At 37.0% G+C, this 22,216-nt stretch overlaps 1 protein-coding gene across 1 annotated transcript; it reads right to left on the minus strand.

Moving 5' to 3' along the window:
* Positions 1-12,154: 12,154 nt before the first annotated feature.
* On the minus strand, positions 12,155-14,183 carry LOC145067340 (putative protein phosphatase 2C 43). Its single transcript, XM_079014505.1, has 5 exons — positions 13,883-14,183; positions 13,390-13,766; positions 13,054-13,293; positions 12,325-12,976; positions 12,155-12,183 (listed from the first exon to the last, which is right to left on the minus strand). The coding sequence occupies exons 1-5, from the start codon at positions 14,181-14,183 to the stop codon at positions 12,155-12,157; spliced, it is 1,599 nt and encodes a 532-aa protein (XP_078870631.1).
* Positions 14,184-22,216: the final 8,033 nt, after the last annotated feature.

Here is a 22,216-nt window from a genome sequence, read left to right on the forward strand (position 1 = left end):
AGTGTTGGTTTAGTTATAGTAGATGCAACTAGACCTGGCAAATGTGTCGTGTCATGTCGGGTTCGTGTCGTGTCGAAACAGTAAATAGGTTGAGACAGCTTGACCCTAACCCGACCCGTTTAATTAACGTGTTGTGTTCGTTTATTTTCGTGTCGAGTTCGTGTTGAGTTTCGAGTTAGGGGTATATCTTAAAATGTGTTGTGACATGTGATGTTGAAACAGTAAACATGTTGAAAGAGTATGATTTGGATAGGTGAAAAGGAAATGTAATAGTTGGGAGACTGAATGTCTAAATTTATAGTAAGTTTAGAGAGCTAAATGGAATGAATATGAGTTGGAAGGAGAATGGAGGGATCATGAGGAGGAGGGAATGGTTGAGGGGACTATGTAATTTGGGTGATAACAAAAAAAAATGAAAGTCTTGACTAAGACGGCCGAGTGTATTCCACATTACAAAACGAGTCAACCCAACTGTTTTCTTTTACGTATTGTTTTGTTTTTGGTCTTTCTAGCTTGTTTAAAATATTTAGAAAACTTATATATAAACAGGTTATTTTCGAGTCATATTCGAGTTGAAATTATCAACCATAACCTTACCCATTTATTTTTTGTGTCGTGTCGTGTAAATCTGTTTAATTAAACGGATTGAAATATCTTACTCAGACTCATTTATTTCGTGTCATGTTAGTTATTGCTACCTCTAGATGCAACGAATCATAATAGACTTCCTTCATGTATCCATATCTAGAGAGGACAATATCGTATTTGTAACGCTCGTGTTTCATGTTTGGCATAATTATAAAATATGTATTTATGTTGATCGACGATTGTAACCTTGTAAGAATAAGTGAAAGACAATTATTTAAGTATATGTTATATGCGTGGACATATATTATGTGAACATAATATTTGTGTTAAAAAAGTTATTTAAAAAAAACTTAATAAATATGGCTAAAACAAACGTTAAAAATAAAAAGATTATTTAGGATAAATAATCTTAACGAAAGTTGTAACGAACCTAAAATTTCAAATTATATGTTATAAGATGTATTTAGGTTTAAATACATTTAAGGGTGAACCCAAGTAGTGAAACGATAATTTTTTTGTTATACCCTTTCGATAATATAAATGATTTGTGTAACGACCCAATTTTCACGTCCAAAAATTTCGTTATAAAACATTACATAAAAGCATCAATAGTTAAAACATTGTTTGATTAAACCATTTCACATCGAAAACCAAGTTGAAAACCACAACATTCGATCAATCAAATATCAAAGTATCAATCCCAGAATAAACTCGTAACTGCGGAAACAAGAGAGTTTGTGTGTGTGACATGTTGCTACCGCGCCGGCTCCTTTCCCCTAGTTGAGGAGGTACCTGAAACCAAAACTGAAAACCGTAAGCACAAAGCTTAGTGAGTTCCCCCAACCTACCACATACCATGCAAACACATAACACAATTACTGATAGGCTATTCTGGGGTGCCTGACTACCCGGTACGGCCATTCTGGGGCGCCGACTACCCGTGCGGCCATTCTGGGGTGCCGTCCTACCCGTGTCAAGCCATTCTGGGGTGCTGACTACCCGTCGGTCCTAACAACCGATCCTCGGGGACTAGTCCCCTCCCACTACCTCCATCGCATATAACATAACAAGCCAGCATGCAAACATATCATCACGTACTGTCAGACATTTCTGGGGTGTCTGAACTACCCTTCGGTCCTATCAACCGATCTCTACTTCTATCTCATTTAACATATCATACTAGCATATAACATATCAGGTAGTAGAAAACCTAGATGATATCACAAAGACAATCATCTAACATACGACTCCTACTGGTGGGCCGACATTGTGGCCGTAGACCCACCGCTACTGGAAGGTATCTCACCTCGAAGTAGTTGCTGATCTGATCGGGAACTGACTGTCTACTGCTGCTGCTGCTGCTCCGGAAATCCTTCGGCTGCAATTCCCACAACATACTCAATCAAACACTGTTAACTGTCCTTTGGGTAAAATGACCATTTTACCCCTGATCATGCCCTAAGTCAAAGTCAGAGTCAAGTTTCAGTTGACCCGACTCGCCGAGTTGGCTTTCCAACTCGCCGAGTCCCTACCCAAACGATTGTCCTGAATCCCGTTTCTACTCGTCGAGTTAGGCGACGACTCGACGAGTTCTCCTTCTAAACTGATATTCAAGTCCTTCATCCTACTCGCCGAGTTGTATGAACAACTCGTCGAGTTCATCTTCATCCGATGAACACTTATGCTAAGACTCGCCGAGTTGTATGAACAACTCGCCGAGTCTGTTCTTGATCTATGGAGATTGCCTTGAACTCGTCGAGTCAGGGCATTGACTCGCCGAGTTCCTCCATAGATGAGTTCAGCTTCTGACTCACCGAGTCACACCCCGTGACTCACTGCTCACTCGACACTACGAAAAGGGGACAAACTCGGAGACTCGCGAACAGACTCGCCGAGTCACATGAACGACTCGCCGAGTCGTTGCCATGCACCCACTAAATACACAGATTTGCTCGATTCCAGTCAATGCCATTCACATATCTGGACTCCTAGAACACGAATCACACGTAAAGTTTCCAACTTTACGTGTAGATATTCACCAATACGGATTTTAGGGTTCAAAATGTACTTAAAATGGTAGAACCAAGGTTTTTAAGCAATGAGGGTCCATAAAGGCTACAGATTCGAGCCCTTAGAGCCCAAACATGCCTAGATCCGAAGTCCCTCAACACTATAAGCTCATTACACAAAGGTCAAGACTAGAAGAAGCCTTGAAATGGCTATCACAAGCTCTCAATGAGATAATAATGAAGGGACAGAGAGGGTTTCGAGTTCAATACCTCTAAAAGTTCTGAAATGGCACAAAGATTCTGGATCTTCTTCCTCTCCTCTTGATCTACCTTCTTCTTCTCTCCAAAACTTCAAAGAAATGCACCAAAATCACCCAAATTACCAAAAGAGGAGTTACAGCTTCGAGAGGGAGTGTTCTGGATGCAATGGGGGCGGATATGAGGCACAAAACATCGTTTAAATAGGGTGCAACCCCTGAAACTTAGGGTTTCATCCAACAACGGTGACTCGCCGAGTCCAGAATATGGACTCGCTGAGTCGCCAACTTAAACATGTCCCGGGTCCCGTCCTTACTCGGCGAGTCGGACCTATGACTCGCCGAGTCCAAGGCTAAAAGAATGAAAATACTCAATAAGATTTACATACCAGGAACCAGGTGCTACAATTTGGATAAGATTTTATTATAAAGAGTATAATGATTTTATTAATAAATAGTTAAGGGACTATAGTGTAACTTGGAGGATATATTGTGTTAATACAAGAATAACTGAGGGACCATAAATATAACTATAATTTGTAAATTGCAAACCAACATACCTGTAAGAAATATAAGAAATATGGTACATATTAGAATGATATGTGTTGATAAAAGAGTGGCATTCCATAAATTCATGTCAAATTTTTTTTAAGAATACGTATTGATTTTAAGATTACGTGTCAATAATCAAGGGATGAGTGATGTTTTTTTTAATCTTATCATGATTCATAATTTAAGTATAAATATGATGTTTATGTGAATTTTCATTCATTCATATTCATTTAGCAATTCGATTCACCTTCGTTGTCTCATGTTGAGCTGCTTTTGATCGAAGATTTGTTGATGGCTTTAGTGGTTGGTGAACACGACACACTTCGTTCCGTAAACGTAGTGCCCCCAAATCTTTAAGGAAAACAGTACAACCCACAACTCTAAGTCGTGGGTAGCATAGTTGATCTTGTTTGGCTTTAGTTGTATGGATGCATATGCAATGACTTTATTCCTTTGCATCAGCACACATCCCAACCCTTGGTAAAAGGCATCGAAGAATACTAAAAAGTATTTGGAATGTCTGCTTCTTGAACTCGTAGTTGATGATAGTCGAATCTTAAATAGATCTTTTAGTAGTAACGGGATCCTTGTAGTTGGTTGAATAGGTCATTGATCCTTGGGAGTGGATATCGGTTCTTGACGGCGAGTTTCTTCAGCTCTTGATAGTCGATGCACATCCTGAACAATCCATCCTTCTATTTGGCAACCATACCGGAGCTCCTCATGGAGAGAAACTTGGCCAGATAAAGCTTGTGTCAAGAAGTTCTTGGAGTTTAGTGGATAGTTCTTGCATTTCCGATAGAGCCAGACGATGAGGAGATCGTGCCACTGGTGTTGCACCCGAGATTAGTTTGATTCGAAATTTAATCTGTTTGACTGGAGGTACTCCAGGCAGATCTTTTTGGAAATACATCCAGGTAATCACACTTGCGATATGTCTTTGATTTTCTTACCATTGTCTTTCCTATCCACCACGTAGGCCAAGAAAGTGAAGCATCTCTTCTATAAGCACCTTCTTGCCTTCATGCAAGAGATGATTCTTAGATTCTTTCTTGATTTATAACTGTAAATCACGATAGTTTCATTGTTGAGTAATGGTAGTTGGATGGCTTTTTTGTAACATAAAATCTCTACTCAATGAAGTGATAACAAATCCATTCTGATAATCATATCGAAACTTCCAATGGTCATAGGTCTTAAGTTGACGTGAAAGATGTGGTTATTTAGGATGAGAAGAAAATTAGTGAGTATTTCTAAGATGATTTCTAACTAGCTGTTTGCTTCTTTTATTGTGTTAGCTTCATTAAGTTTACATGATTTGTGGCTAATCATGCTTCTAAACTTATGGGAAAATAAAGCTTCTATCGACACCAGTATCAAATAATATGGAAGCATGAATATTGTTGATAGGAATTGTACTAGTAACCACAGTTGATTCCTGGCGAAAATCTCCGGTTGCTATCACAAATGATCTTCCTTGGTCACCCCGATTCTTCAGTTTCGGAGAGTCCTTCTCAAAAAGCCCTGGTTGATTGCATTCGAAGCAACTTTGGCTTCTTCCTGCATCAGTGGTTGAGGTTGCATTGTTTGGGGCCTTTCTGCAGTACTTAGAGGTGTGACCTCTCAAGTTATAGATGTTGCAGTCCATGCAATCTCTGACATGGTGGATATTGCACTTGGTGTAGTGAGGTAATGTCCTAGAGTAGGGCTTTGATTGAGTGAGAGTGTTTGTGATTACGGTTTACACAACAACAAATTCTAGACTAGGTTTGTGATGCTTGAAGTTCCCTTTTGACATGCCATGGAACTTCCTTTTTGTACTCCTAACCTAGTTCTTTTCAGTTTGTGAGGTTATGGAGCCCTGACGGATATGCTGCTAAGTCAATTGATAGGTCAATTGCTTAGCATTATCCAAGGTAGTGGGTCTAGATGCAGTAATCGGACCTTGAACTGGTGAAGCTAATCCCCTAATGTACCTTTCGATATTTTGTATTTTGGGTTCACTATTACCGGGTAAAGGTTTGTGAGGTCGTTAAATCTGGAGGTGCAAGCAGTCACCTCCGATCCTTTCATGTAAAGGTTCCAAATTATAGAGAGTAATCAATTCTATAAATCCTACAGCTTTCTAAATTATATAGTCAGAAGTGAAATCCTACCGATTTAAAATGATAGAGAGAGAGGAGTTTGGAGACTACTGAACGAGCAATTGGGAACTATAGGTTTCTCTGCTATGACGGTAGCAGAGATGGTGGTTCTTTGTTCGTCTTTGGGTTTAGGTAAACTAGGAAAATCTAAATGTTATCCTAGATTTTTAAGTATTTTTTAAAAATGTATATGTTGTTTTGGCGTTGATATAAGGTTTCTAAGGTACGTACTAGGTTTCTATAGCGAATCTTGAGAACATCCTTCAATCTCTAAAACTTTCAACCATTGTAGTCTGTCAAACTCCTTAATCAAGGTTGGTTGTGCACCAGTTCGACCATAAATAACATAGGAATACATTCCAGGTTTATTTATGGTATGACTTATGTATGATACTAACCTTAATTGAGGCGTTTGACCTAAAGGGTTGAGTTTGTAGTTTTAGTTGGAGGTATGTTAGAATTTTATTATGTATTCTCATCGCGGGTCAGAGTTTATATAACTCTTATATTTTATTCTTGGTGGGGTTTGCAACATTATTAAGTTTTGTTTTGTATTCCAAGAATACCAAGTAGAGACGAGGGCCAGACAGGAAACACCAGAGGGCACTATCATTTTAACAATTAATCCGTTCTGAAATCCAACAACCCAAGCTGTATTTTAAACCAGATTCTCCGTATCGTAAGCAACCAATAAGTAGTGTAATTAATATTGATAATACTTTTATTAGAATCTACTTTCTATAGTTTTATTCTTCTTTCAAGGATACAAGTTCTCTATAGCCAATTTAGCTATGATACAAATCTGTCACACCCCGGCTGAGGCGGCGGGACACGTCGGGCTGTGCGATTAAGTTCATGGATTACAGGTAAACTGAATATATAGAACAAGTACAACAATAGACAATATAGCATTTGTGTTCCGTCTTGATATTTGAATACAAGGTTTTTTTTTTACAAATAATAATAATACATGAATTGCATTAAGAAATAAGCATATAATACAATGGCATGTAAACTAGGTCACTTGTCATCCAATCCTTCTTGAATGTCTATTTACTGATTTCCTGAGAATACATGTAGTTTTGAGGGTCAACACAAGCTTGGTGAGGGTTACAGGTTTTCTGCTAACAATAGTAATACTTTTAAAAAGTCTAAAAAATATTATATTTGTATGAATAACGATAGTTGAAAACCAAACTGTACTGTTAAATAAGTAATTGCATACTTAAAATAGTTTTGAAAACAACCAAGCCCATGGCTGTAGTGAGAGATATATATATTCTAGTTAATGTTTATAATGAGTCTTATAACCGAGCTATGTGACTGAGTGTACCCCCTACAACGCTTCATTGGATGTTGTAGTAAAATCTGTAGACACCTATCACCTGCTTCGATTGATCGGTCGAGGGTTGTAGCTAGCAACTGCAGGTGGGGATCTCAACCCCGTACAGATCTATACATATGTATCTCGCTCCAAAGATTAACGGTTATAGTAGTGAGGGTATGCTAAGTGTTTAAACTCAGTTAATGAATAATGTCTCACTAAAAAGCCCTTAACTAAAAAGTTTGTGAATAACTCTCAGCCCTAACTTAATTGTGATTAAGTCACTAGTCATAATGAATATCGTTGTATGAGGTTTATAAAAGCCGAGTATGTTTGACATGTATGTAAAACTGTAATGTACTTGCTTTTATAACGATGTATGTTTCAAAGTAATGAACATATGTACATGTCTAAACTTTATGTATTTAAACATATAAATATACATGAATAGTAATAGTTTGAATCCTTGAAATACTCCAAATTGTTGTAACATGCTTGTCATAACAATGTCACATAAAAATAATATATTTTTGTATCATGTAACATTTGTCGTGTGAAATAGTTATTTCATGATAAAAATTCCATAATATGTTTACGAAAAGTTTATACTAGTTATTTGTAATAATATGTTCAATTTTTAAATAACATTTTTATAAACTAGATTTATTTTATTTTCGCATAAATAAAAATATATTTGTATAAACAAAATATATAGGCACATGTATTCCCCCCTAAACTAATTAAAATATTAAAAAGGGGCCGTAACCACTCACTCTTGAAATATGCGTTCAAGTTGTTCGGAGTTCGTTTATTTTTGGGAAGCTTGACGTGAGAAACCGTAAATCCCCAATTCTTGAACTTTGAAATACTCACGGGACCATTTTGTAACAAATTTGAACTATTGGGGACTGATTTGTAACTTCACTAAAGTATAGGGGCTTTTTGTTAATTTAATTAAATGTTTAGGACTGTTCTGGTAAAAAAAATACCAAATGAGGGGCTGTTTAAAATAAATGGGATCAATATTTGGGGATTGGGACTGATCCTCTAAGGTATTTGTCAAATGAGGTAGATTTTGATAAATTTAAATGCAAGTTTGAGTTTGTGTAAATTTTGACTTGGTCAAAATAAAACGTGTTTTTGTTGAAGCCTTGGAGACGATCGGCTGACCTAGACAATGGATCGAGCTTAAGGTACCGTTTGATATGCGGGACAGAACAGAACTGGACAGTACAAAATCATTTGATAGGGTGTTTGGCATACATGGAACAGGAAGTCAATGGGACAACAGCTTGGTCAAATGGGACTAAAACGTGTAGAGTTAGTTCCATCCAAAAAGGTGGAACTGAGATGGACAAAAAGACGCAATGGTTACAAGGACCTAAATACCCTTCTCTCCCATCTCATCTGTATGCAAATCGTAATCTAAACAAATTCTCAATTTCTCATCCCCCGCCTCTATTGCTGGATCTTAAACTTCGTTCATCTGTTGATTTCAATATTTCAATTCATCTTATTTCCAGCGAAGTGGTATTGATTTTTATTGCATCTCATTTTTCTCGTCTAAATAAACTTCTTTCCTGGAAACCTCGAAGATTGTTTCTTTGATCTTTCATATGCTTAGTTATTTCAGATATATGATGCTATTATTTACTGCAAATTTGTTTAAATAAAGTCAGAATTCCAAAAGATTGATTTAGGTTTTGAAAGTGGGCGATCTAGTTTTTACAAATGAATTATGTACATAAAAACAAAAGCATATTGGGTTTTTACAATTGATTCTGTAATTTTTGGCTGCTTTGCGATTTATTGTTAAATCTCATAAGCTTTTACAATATTTTGTTGAATCTTCACGTATATTTGAGTCAGTGGGATCGTTTCGTTCTTCTCTAAATGTCTCGCTGACTATAAGTTAATGTTAGTATCTCTTATTTCTTTTAATTTCCCAACTGTTCTTGGTTGCTTTCTCTCCCATGTTGAATGAGTCAAACATGAAGGGAAAACATAAGTGTATACTGCGAAAACTTTTGAATATTAATCCTAGATCATTTTACACAATGTGTGCTTCACATTATCTACTCTTGACATTGTTAGATATGATAAACTCTTGTGAAAAAAAAAAGTTAAGTTTTTGGAGTTGTTCAACGTATTTATACATTTTTGTTGATTCGACAAACAGTGGGAAATTTTAAAACACTTTATCTAAACAAAGTCTCGTTTAATAATATTTGTCAACTACAATGTGAAAAAATATGATTGAAATTATGAAAACAATAGTAATTTAAGCTCCTAAAAGAGGATAAGCTTTATATAAACTTGTTAATGAGAACACAAATATAAATATTAAAAATGAAGCTACTTATCTAGTAGAATATGAATTTAACAGATTTAACTTTATAACTAGTATAGTTATATGATAACATATATTGGCCAAAGAAAATAACCTAAACAAAAAACTTCAATTTGAGACTATGAGTATGGATGAGGTAATGAGTAGTGAGCTTATGTTTAAATAATACAAAAAATATGAAGACATTTTTGATTTCTTATTTGTAACATCATGTGTTGAAATAATAGTATAAATTTTGTATAATATTGCGAATAACGTAGTATGTAAAATTATGTGCGTGTCAAAGAACTTAAAGTGATGAGGAAGAGTATTCATTTTGCTCGTAGATGAAAAACCTTGTGTAATTAAAGACAATTGTATGAGCAAAGAAGTTTTTTAAAACTAAAGTTTTTAAAATCTTATTTGTGCTCGACAATGTCTCAATAGAGATTAACCACCTTGTCTTTAAAACTTGCTTGTAACATATTCAATTTATTACTAATAAGTGAATACATGGTATAATGGTAATGAAATTAGGAGATGTTTGTTAGCAACTTTAATTGTGAATTTAAGACTAACAACTTTATTTAATAATATTTTATAAGAAGTTTTTTTATGCACTCACAATACATAAAAAAAAAATAGCTAATCTAAAACAAAGTTGAATTTATTTTTCACTCTACTAAATATGTTGTTTCACGAATAAATAAATAAATAAATAAATTCAAAATTCTCTAACTTTTGAACCGGAGGTTTAATCACGCAATGACATGATTTTTTTTCTAATCAACTGATTCATGTATGCATTCAAGGGAAAATCCCAAAACTAGTCGATGGTAATAAAAAATTTAAAAAAAGGTATCACACATTTTCCATTTTACCAAGGCAACAAGGTTCTGATAATGCCGCCAGACAACACTCAAAAGACTCAAAGGTAAAGCTTTTCCGAAAGGGAAGGGGACTTGTACTTTAATACTTGTTTGAAATATCTATTTATGCGTGGAATTGTATGATTTTTTTTTTTGTGGAAATACAACAAATGTTTGAAGAATTGTGGGATCAAAGTTAAAGCAAAGAAAAATCGTGTACACCCTCCTATGGTCAAAGAGAAGAACCATAATAAGCATATATCCCATACATGATACACCTCATGTTTTCAATTCAATGTTGCTATAGCTTTTGATGATTAAAATAATAGGTTCATTATTTTAATCCCGTAAAAACTATGTAACCGATGCCTCACGTTGCATTATCACATAATATAATATCCATGCAATTATGAAACCATATATGAAACCAACCCATGCAAATTTATTTTCTTTAACCTATATCACATAATTTTTTAACCATATACAACAAATTATGTTCATATAGTTGTACAATATAATTTGCAATTAAAAAACCCATATATGAAACCAATCCATGCAAATTTATTTTCTTTAACCCACATCACATCAATTTTTAGCCATATACAACAAATTATGTTTCATATAGTTGTACTGTATAATCGTCTAAAATATAAATTATTATGTATAACTAAAAGTTGTTATGTATAAATCACTAAACCAACCAACTCAAATACTACTTGCCAGGCTTCGACTTGTAACCTACGCAAACCATAATGCCACTTCCTAATCCTAAATGAGTAATTTTGGACCAAAATTTAAAAGTATTTTAAGGGTTTATATTAAATGAATTTGATAAAAATAAGGGTATTTTATTTTATTTTTCTTATTTGATTAATTTAGTGTTATTTTTTTTTGTGGAAACGGCGAATGGTATTATAAAAAAAACCACGTGACTCACAAGAGACTAGCCGGATGAGAAAGGCAAACAAACAAAAGTTTACAAATTACAACCTAAGAAAAGAGATGACTCATATCACTTACATGAATTATAAGACTTAATTCCCTTTTATTTAGTTGTTTCCTTAAACAATTAGAAGTCTTATTAGGTTTTATCATCATAAATATGATTAACCGTCATTAATTAGAGGATTTTTTTTTAAAGATTATATGTGTGTTTTTATCGAAATTATAAGGATTACAGATTAAAAGAATGAAGTTCATTTTCTTGGGTTTTCTTTAACAGTCGTTTTCATTTTTGGCTATTTCCATTCATTATGTATTTTGTGCATTAATTTCACTTTTGTAAATCCACCTGATTCAACTTCAAAATATCTCATTTAGCCTAAACGTTAAGGGTTATGATTCGTACACAACAATTTTTAGTTATAGACAATAAATTGTGTTTTACACATTTGTACAATACAACCATCTAAAACATAAATTGTTGTGTAAAATGTTATGTATAAATCATTACTCAAACATTAATACTAGTATTTTTATGAGTAAAAGCATTTTTCAAACATCCATATTTATTTATGTTAGTAAAACACTAAAACATGTATCAAAAGAATGATGTTAGGAGAATCTTGAATTGGAAAGTGGATTATATATGTTATTAATTATGGTTATGTTTAAATGTAGCTAACTAACTTAAATTACAATTACAGTATGCTAGTTGGTGATATGCTGGGACTAAAGGGTTGTTGTGAAAAAAGAAGCAGCTGGAAGTCCAAATAAAGAAAATTGATGAAGGAATATAGAAATTAATTCATTTTTTTCCTTTGTATTCAAAAAGCCAGGAAAAAAAAAGCGTAATTAATTAAGGTTTGGAGAGATTTTCTGTCATCATCTTGATGAAGTGATGTGTTAGAAACCTTTTAAAAACTAAAAAGCTGAATCAGTTATTCAGTATGTAATGAAATTCATATTGATCAAACTTTTTAATTAGATCATGCACCCTTATCGCTATTTTACGTGATTAAATTGATAATTAACTACTAACAATGCTTCATAGTCAAAACCCATAAGCTTTTTTTAAATTTCAAGAACATAAGAAGTCAAGAAACTATCATTTTAGTGTTTTACCAAAATCTATGTTCAAAATCATATTAACTGCACAGATTCACAGATTCCTGTTTGTACAAAAAAGAATCAAGAGTTATAGAATCCACATTTACCAGAAACAACGCATTCGTTGCAAAAACTTTGTCACTCGCCGGAATTACTTACACCTCCATCGCCTGAACTAGTTGCACCTCCGTCACCTCAATTACTTGCACCACCGCCAACGACACCTGAACTACTTGCACTACTGGAACTTGAACTACTAGCACCTCTGGAGCCTAAACCACTTGCACCACCGGCGCCTGAATCACTTGGACCACTAGCGCCCGAACCACTTGCTCCACCGGCGCCTGAACCACTTGGACCACCGGCGCCTGAACCACTTGCATCACCGGCGCCCGAACCACTTGCTCCACCGGTGCCTGAACCACTTGGACCACCGGGGCCTGAACCACTTGCACCACTGGGGCCTGAACCACTTGCACCACCGGCACCTGAACTACTTGCACCACCGGCGCCTGAACTACTTGCACCACCGGCACCTGAGCTACTTGCACCACCTGCGCCGAAGGTACTTGCACCACCGAAGCCTAAAGTACCGCCGGTACCTGAAGTACTTGCACCGCCGTGTATATACTTGAACTGTGATTCAGTCGAGTCCTCAAACGCCTTCATAGAAACTTCCGTCACAAGCGCGCTTCTCGCCACCAGATGATGGTCGATGTAAAGAACGACCACCGTAATATCATCATGAACTGTTCGTCTCCTCCCCATTTCAAACTTCCTAATGGCCTTATACTTTCTCCCTTGTTTCTTTGCAGCTACCTCCAATGCTTTCTTAATCAGTCTCTTCGCAATTCCCTAATTACAGAAATCGATTTGAATTTTAGAAAGCGTATAATGGAGGGAAAACGAAACGAAATTAAATGAAAACTCACAGATCTGGGATTCTTTTGAACAATGTCGATAGCTTTCTGATCCGAAAGATTATCCCATAATCCATCTGATGCGAAAACGATGAACCTGTCAGTTGTTTCTATGTCTCTACTCTGTACAGTCGGGTCGGATCTCAATACAGGTTTGTTGATAGGTTCGGTTAGGCGAAATCGTGGGAAATTTGGATCATCAATATCAAATTCAGAACTCTTTAGGTATAAATCTCCGATTGATCGAGAAATCTGGTTGTAGAACAGTAGAAGTAGTATGAGATTATGATTTGATTCTGGAATATTTATAATTACTGTTTAGATTAAGAGAGAATTAATGGAATTAACCTGGATAATGCCTTTAACTCGCCATACGCCGTGCTCATCTCTTACAACAATGTTTGGATCCTCTGGATGATCGAGTTGCAGGTCTCGTCTCACTTCCATCATGCTCGCATTATGATCGTTTGTAAGTGGCTGCGCGATGACTTTGCTTAGATTTCGCGGATTCGCACGCCCTAAAACAGCTCTCGAATCACCCAGATTAGCGACGAACAATCTTCTATTCCATATGATCCCAACCAGACAACAAGAACCAATTGAATAGATGTTAGGTATGTGTTTCAGTGCTTCACGCGCAAAATAGATGAATCCTTGCTCAGTTTCAGTAAACGCATTTCTAAGTATTTGTTCAGATATCAATCCCTCCCTTTCTTGAGCAAAACCTTCAAAAATCAAAAACAACAATGATAAATGGATTTAGATATGATTTATCGTTATGATCTACTCATTAACAGTAATTATTCGTAGCTACTTGAAAAGAAAAGAATGGAGGACTTACGGATGAGATTATTGAAGAGATGTTCACGGACGAACCATGCAGCCTCACGGCCGCCATGGCCGTCGTAAACACCTACAAAGGTGGCGTTGTGGCCGACTTCCACTTGACTGAAATCTTCCATAGCTTGATTGGCCTGTATAACTGCGAAAGAGTATTCGCCGAAGGCATGTTGTTCAAGATCAGTAGACCATTGGCCTTCGTAGCCATCTCCATCTGCACGCCCACGGCCGTGCATACGGGCATAGCGATTGGACAGAGGTTGCCAGATTCTCTGTACTATCCTTTCTACCCAGTCGTACATCGTTCTTTCCTCTCAATCACCACACTGTATACAACGGAAGAAAGAATTGAAATGATTATAGATTAATGCAACAACAAGAATGTAAACAACGAATGATCAATCGCGATCGATCTTAGTTGAAACACAAAAACAGTGACAATTAATTGCCTACAAATTACATTGATTATAGCAAATCGTTATTGTATAATCGATGAACTTACGAAGAAGTATATCAGAACGAGAATTGGTGATCAGTACAATATAATGTGGCGATTAGTAAAAGGAATCACTCGAAGAGATGATGGAAAAACCCTAACAACTCAAGAACTGACGAGAACGCACGCATCTGCTTATTCAAATTTAAACAACTCATCACGGTAATAAAAACAGTAGAAGTTCCAACCCGGAATAAATGAAATGCGAAATAACCGAGTAATGATGATTAGTTACGAATATATTAATTAAAAATTAATTAAAAGAACATACAAGATTTTACTGATAAATGCTGATCGATATAATTCGATGTCAAATCTAAAGATGTATTTGATTATAGGGAAACTTTTGCAATTCTTGAGTTGACAGGATCACTTATATAATTAAACAAAATTAAGAAAAAAGAAAAAGAAAAAATAAGTAAATGTTTTGATCCACAGTCATGACTCATGAACGTAGCCCAACCATCAAGAAAAGTGTCATTATGGTATTGGTTTTTAACAATATGTTACAAATTATAACTTAGGTTTTATTTTTTTAAAGCACAAAAACAAAATATATTAAAATTCATATTTTCCCCTATAACTGAAGACCAATATTAATACATGTTCTTTATATATGCTTAATAAGGTATTACGTTTATTTGAGAACTATTGGTTTTGATTTAACAAATACTAGTACTTTGACTCTTAAGAAAGTCTCACAAACAGAATTTGAATAAAGATGAAAAGATTGTAACATACAAACAAAACTTCATAAATGGTCAATGTGGTTTTATAAAATCTGAAATTTAATTACTAAGTTTAAAAACTCTCATATGTGGTTTTATAAAATCTAAAATTTAATTATTAAGTTTAAAAACTCTCATGGTCTGTATGGTTTCAAAACTTTTGATGTTTGGTCTTTATGTCTCACTCCGTCAGCTTTTTACCGTTAAATAAATGACATTTTCGTTATTTCACTACCCCATGTATATATATATATATATATATATATATATATATATATATATATATATATATATATAGGAAAGGGTCCCACCCTCTCTCTCTCTCTCTCTCTCTCTCTCTCACACACACACACACAAATATGAATATGAATCTAAAAAACACTCGTTTTTTTCTAAGTTTAAGAACAAGAACATCACATTCATGAACCTAGAAATCATTTTTTCGGATCTGATGAACTGCCCTTCACCAGCACTTGAATCGATTTCTACTATGAAACCCAAACCTAAACTTGACCTGAATCGATTTCTTATCTGAAAATGCACTTAAACTTGATCTCAAACACCAGATGAAGATCAGGTACCGATTTGTGTGTGTATGAGTTTTTAAATTATTCCCTAGATGACCAAACAACCATTGAGATGATCAGAGGGGATAAGGGAAAGGAGAAATAAAGGTGGCAACAAACAAGGATTCGAGAGCAAAACCAACACCCTGAACCACCTATTTCTGCCTCTATTGGCAATGAATGTATACCCCTGTAACACTCTAAATTTTCAAATAAAATTTTCATTTTTAAAACCTCACAAAACACAGTTTCACATTTCTCAAAATAACATTTATAAGTTGTTCAAAACACAAGATAACAAAATGTTTGACAATATCCTAGAATCCTCAAAACATAATCTCATGCTGGTGTGTACAATCATGCCGACGCCTTCTTGCGATCTTGAGAGGTACCTGAAACACATTTCACACAACACTGTAAGCACGAAGTTTAGTGAGTTTCCCAAAATACCACACACAAATAATTAGCCTCTCATGACTATATCTCGATAAGGACCCTTCGGTCATGTGTCTCGGTGAAGACCCTTCGGTCTCACAACTCGGGTTGGACCCTTTAATCCGGTACTCAGTGAGGACCTTCCGGTCTCACAACTCGGTATGTACCTTTCGGTCCTAACTCAGTAATGCACATGATAATATACAACATAAATCACAAAGACAAAATGCATGATATCACATAACTCAATATAAGCACATAAGACCCTCCAGTCAATAACTCAGATCAGACCCTCCGGTCACACAATATTACCACTCAGGTAAGTATAGTAAGAATAGTCACCTCGTATGTAAGCAAGTAGGTCTCGTACTCAACGATCGGGAGCGTAAGAGTATATGAATAAGATTTACACTAAATTCATTCAATGGAAATCAACTTAGTGTTTGTTACTTAGTCCAATTCACAAAACAATTACGGATTTTGCAATTAGATAACTTGAGTCTAACCCTAGTTTAAATGGCCAATAAGAATCATAATTAGAATCAAACATTCAACTGAAACAAAATCAAATTCACTAGGTAGGAATTGGAAGCAAACATCAAATCACATGATTGAAATCACAACTAAAAAGTCAAGACATGAAGTTGGAGAAACTAGGGCTCTAGCCACTCATGACTTGAACAAGATCACAAATCTAGAAAATGAAATTAAAGTTCTTACAAAATGAAATCAAATGTTCCCAAGTGTTAATCAAATCCAAAATCTTCAAGAAAATCGTCTTCTCTTCTCCAAAATTCGACCCCTAAAGTATGAAATTAGTTTGCCTTTTAAGAAAGATGAAAATTTTGTAACACCGTAAAATTTAAAACAATTTTTCGCTTTTTAAAACCATACAAATTTATTCGTAATTACTTTTAAGAAAACATTTTATCAACATTATCTCATTACAAATCCCAAGATCAAATCATAATAAACTCTGTGAGTGTGTGTACAAATCATGCCGGCGCCTTCCCGCGATCATCGCTGGTATTTGAGACACATAACACAAAACACTGTAAGCACGAAGCTTAGTGAGTTCCCCAAAATACCACTCTATCACATGTTAGCCACTCAAGGCTATAACTCTGCTGACCCTCTGGTCAGTGTGTCTCAGTGGGACCCTCCGGTCCCCACTCTCTGTGGGCCCTCTAGCCCTAACTATATGGACCCACTGGTCCTATCTCTGGAACTCTAAATCATGCATATCACATAAATAGGATACATATACACTGGCACATAACTCAACAGTACACTAACACATAACTCTGTTACCACTCTAGGTAAAGTATAGTGAGAAGACTCACCTCAGCTGTCTCGGTAAATTTCTGACTCAGTAGAAATATGACCTAGCCTTCGCCTAATCATATAAAGTAAATACTCTCATAAATATAACTCTCGAGACTAGACTCAACCCTCTCTTGGCACCCTCATAAGGGTAAAAGACCATCTTATCCCTCACTTGACACAAAGGCCCCATTGTTGACCAAACCCTCAAAGTCAACAAAGTCAACGGGTCAAACCTTGACCCGACTTGCCGAGTGCACTTGGGCGACTCGGCGAGTATACGCGTGTCCAATGACCCTCTAGACTCGCATGACACGTCGAGTCTTTCCCCCTGCTCGACGGGTTACACCTGGCATGAATCGTGGGGCCACCCCGACTCAACTCACCGAGTCCCATTATGAACTTGGCGAGTTCCGCCTTGAACTCCAGTCCTCTAATTCCATCTGACTCACTGAGTCATTCTCCCAACTCGGCAAGTACTCACTGAGTGAACTATGGGGAAACCCTAACCCTACTCGTCGAGTTTGCTCTTGGTACTCGGCGAGTTCATGCCATGCTCGAACTCAAATGACCTCCTAAGGTCAGATCCGTTCCTCTAACTCATAGATCTAGCCTCCTTAAGCAATATAAACACGTAAACTTTGGATCTTGATGCCCATGCAAAGACCCAATGGCTCTATTTGAAGAAATGGTCTCAATATGTCACCCTAAGCTCGTATTACCCAAAGTCACCCCATAAAGATCAAGGGGCTTAGGTCTCTGGACCTCTTTGGATCCAGATCCGAAGCCTCAACACAAGAAGGGACCAATTGCACCATCATTCATACTCTAAATGGGCTAGAAACCCTAACTCTCAAGGATTAACACCCAAAACTGAAGAAGGATCGAATATGTACCTCAGAATGAAGTGCTTAGGATCTGAAATCCATAGAATATCACCCTCTTCAGTTCCCTCTTGCCTTTGTCACTTTCTTCTTGAAAAAACACCCACACAAGGATCAAAAATGGCCTCTTCTTCCTCACAAACGCTCTAGATCGCTAGGGTTTCACTCAGGGGTCTGGTAGCTGCAAATGGTGGCTATAAGCCCCTTTAAATAGGCCTCAAACCCCGAGGATTAGGGTTTCATTAAACAGCGCGGACTCGCCGAGTCCACTAATCGACTCCCTGAGTCCGGTCATTAACCCGGATGGAATTCGTGACTATACTCGGCGAGTCTAAGCATCAACTCGCCGAGACTCTCTAAAATCTCCAAAATAAATGAATAAATAATGTACCTGGAAATCTGGATGTTACAAAATTGCTTTAAAACCCACGTTTACATTTACACGGCCTACGTAACCGCAAAAAGTAGAACACTGAAATTGTCGTTGTAGATTCAAATTCGCGGCCTGCGTAAACTCATGCCTTATGTTTTCACGTCCATGTAAATCCTTGAATGGCCAAAATCTTCAATTCTTCAATATCTTCATCCCCGATGCTCTGCAAGTCTTGGAACTTCATCCACATCTCTTATTTACCTCCTCAAGCAAGATCATACCTCAAAAGTCCCTAAAATATCACAAAAGTGTGTGAATGAAATAGCCTCATGAAAAATCCTAAAAAACATGCAAAATGCATGAGTTTAAGCCTATATGTAATGCACTTTTATGAAATAAAGCTAAAAAATGGGTGCATGAAATGCACCTAACAATCCTCATCTTTGAACAACTAGGTAAACCTTTTCCAAGTCACTGCAACATGATCTTCCAGAGTGAAATCAGTCGTCACGAACTTCCACCAGTCCTTCGCTCCCAAGCGAAGCTGGTTCAATGCAAACCGAACTCTCAAGTGCTCTGGGCATGAACACATATAGAAACACCCCTCAATATCGGAGATCCATCTCATGGTAAAAATTGAGTCCTGGGTCCCGTCAAAATCTGGTGGCTTCGTGTTGCTAAACTCCTAAAACAACGACGAGTCACCCCCTATGGCCTCGCAGCAGCTAGGGCTGCAGTGGCTACGACAGTAGCAGCCTCTGTGACAACAACATATCGTTCATCAAAAGTCTCAATAAGTGTGGTCTTAATAGACCCAAACATCTCTGGTATGGCCTCCCTTATAGCTATGGCCACCTCCTCAACAATGATCATGCGGATCTCCTCGTCACTAGTACCACTGCCCCCGGGGTTGTTGCGGGTAATCATCATAGTGTCTCTGAAACACAAACACAAAAATCATCAGAGACTGGCTCAAATACACATGCCATTACCCACCCCTACATGCTCCTTAGTATCCTAAGATTCTTACTTAGGTCGCATACAGACCCGATGCTTTCTGTAGTATGGGCTCAATACTACATTCCACACCAACCTGTAGTCGCCCCAAGTCCTCCTCTTAGGATCCTAATTCACAAGTACTCTATCCCTCACGGATATCAAAATACTCTCTCAGTAGATTCCTCAATGCACATCTAGGTATCTCTCCTAGATTACTCCTCGACTCAAAGCTATCTCTCAAAGATTCCTGCTATGTACCTCTACTCATCACATACATAGAGCAAATAGCAGATAATATCAAACAATAGCATCTTCCTAGGACAAGGCATCATGAATCAGGCAACTCTAGCTCTAAATTCCTGAAATACCTAGCCTATCATCTAGCATGCAACTCTAATATCTCATAAGTATCTCATCTCATAATTTAAATAAGTAATGGTATTTTGGGAAATCACCGTTCGGGCTCTGGCTGACTGTACACACTGCTTCATCTCGTTTTCCCTTGAAAGCTCTTACTCGTTTTAGAAAATCATTTCTTTTTATAAATTTTTTCTCAAATCCTCAGTTTGAGTCCATACACACCCGAGGGTACATCCGAATCCCTCAAACCAAGGCTCTGATACCAACTTGTAACACTCTAAATTTTCAAATAAAATTTTCATTTTTAAAACCTCACAAAACACAGTTTCACATTTCTCAAAATAACATTAATAAGTTGTTCAAAACACAAGACATCTCAATCACATTACAATTTCTTCTCTCCACGATACCGTATAAATTTCCAGGCACATGCATGCTCTTCAAAATACTCATCGCCATCTCAATCACTGTACAAATTCTTCTCTCCATGACATCGTTTTGTTGTGGGGAGTATGGTGTTGTGAAGCAACAATTTAGACCCGTCTCGTCATAGTAAGTTGTGAATTGATTCGAGAGAAATTCCCCACCGTGATCAGTTCTAAAGAACTTGATTTTTTCACCTGCTTCATTTTGAACGAGTATTCAAAAGTTTTTGAAAGCACCGAATGCTTCATCTTTTGTTTTTATCATAAAGACCCACATAATACGACTATAATCATCGACTAATAGAAGAAAATGCCGATTGCCAGAAGGCGTGGGCGGTGATATTGGACCACAAAGGTCACCATGCACAAGTTCAAGTCTTTTCCCAGCCCTATAGTTGGTTTGTGTTGGGTAGGGGTTTCGAGTTTGCTTCCCAACTAAACAACCCTCACACAACTGAGTGGATGATCTATTTTAGGTAACCCATGAACCATTTATTTGTTTGTCATTAGTTTTATAGCAGGAAAATTCAAGTGACCAAGGCGTGCATGCCATAGCCGTGATGGGTCATCTAAATTTGCTAACAAGCATACATGTCCAGATTCATTCAAGATAATTTTGTACAAGCGATTTTGAGAGTGTTTTACCTTCATAAGTAATTTCCCATTCCTGTCATGAATCCACAGAAAAAAGACACACATCAACACTTCATCTCCATCCTCTACGAGTTGTCCCAAGCTTATGATATTGCTACATAAGCTCGGGATGTAGTACACCGCTTGTAGCAATCGTTGTTCACTATTTTTGGATTGAAATAAGATCGAACCTTTACCTTATATACACACCTTTGAACTATGCCTAAACTTTACTTGTCCTCAGACACTAGTGTCAAGCTCAAGAAACTTCTCTTTCTCGCCCGTCATATGGTTGTTTGCCCTGTTGTCCAAGTACCACACGTTGGACCTATTGAAGTCGTCACTAACAGATGTTAACTTTGGAGTTACTTTTTCCATATTTAAGAACACCTCCTCACACGATTTGCTTGTGTTCTTTACTGCCAGTGCCCAGTAGTAATGCCGGCTCATCATCGTCATCTGCTTGTGCTAGGTTAGCTTCTTGATTTCTGTTAGCCTCTTGATTTCTTTCTCGCCGAGGATTTTTGCACTCGGCAGCATAGCGACTGTATTCTTGGCAGTTATAACATTGGATCTTGCTTTTATCACGATTATGGAATGAACCACGACCTCCTCCTTGTTCTTGGGAAGTACCACCTCCTCGACGGCCTCCTCGGTTGTGGTTGCCACCTCTTCCATGACCTCTACCACGACTACGCTCAAGCCACTCCTGATGGGTTAGTAATAACTCTTGTCCTTCTTCAACTTGTTTCTTTGATCGGTCGAGCCATTCTTGGTGAGTAAGTAATAACTTTCTATTGTCGGTTTCGGTCTGACTATGCACCCTTTCTTCATGAGCTTTCAATCTCCCAATAACCTCCTCAACTGTCATTGTTTCAAGATCCGCAAACTGCTCAATTGTCGAGGCAATTAGCAAAAACTTACTTGGTACGGCACGAAGCAGTTTTTTCACAACATATGGCTCGTCCATGGTTTCTCCCAAGGCCTGGATGTTCCCCACTATGTCATTCATCTTCATGGAAAATCATCTATAGTTTTTGTTTCCTTCATGTTCAGGATTTCAAATTCTGCCTTTAGATTTTAGACTTTAGCAGTCTTTACCCTGTCTGCACC

This window comes from Lactuca serriola, chromosome 8, assembly GCF_051521515.1.
Source record: "Lactuca serriola cultivar US96UC23 chromosome 8, Lser_US96UC23_V15, whole genome shotgun sequence".
NCBI lineage: Eukaryota > Viridiplantae > Streptophyta > Magnoliopsida > Asterales > Asteraceae > Lactuca > Lactuca serriola.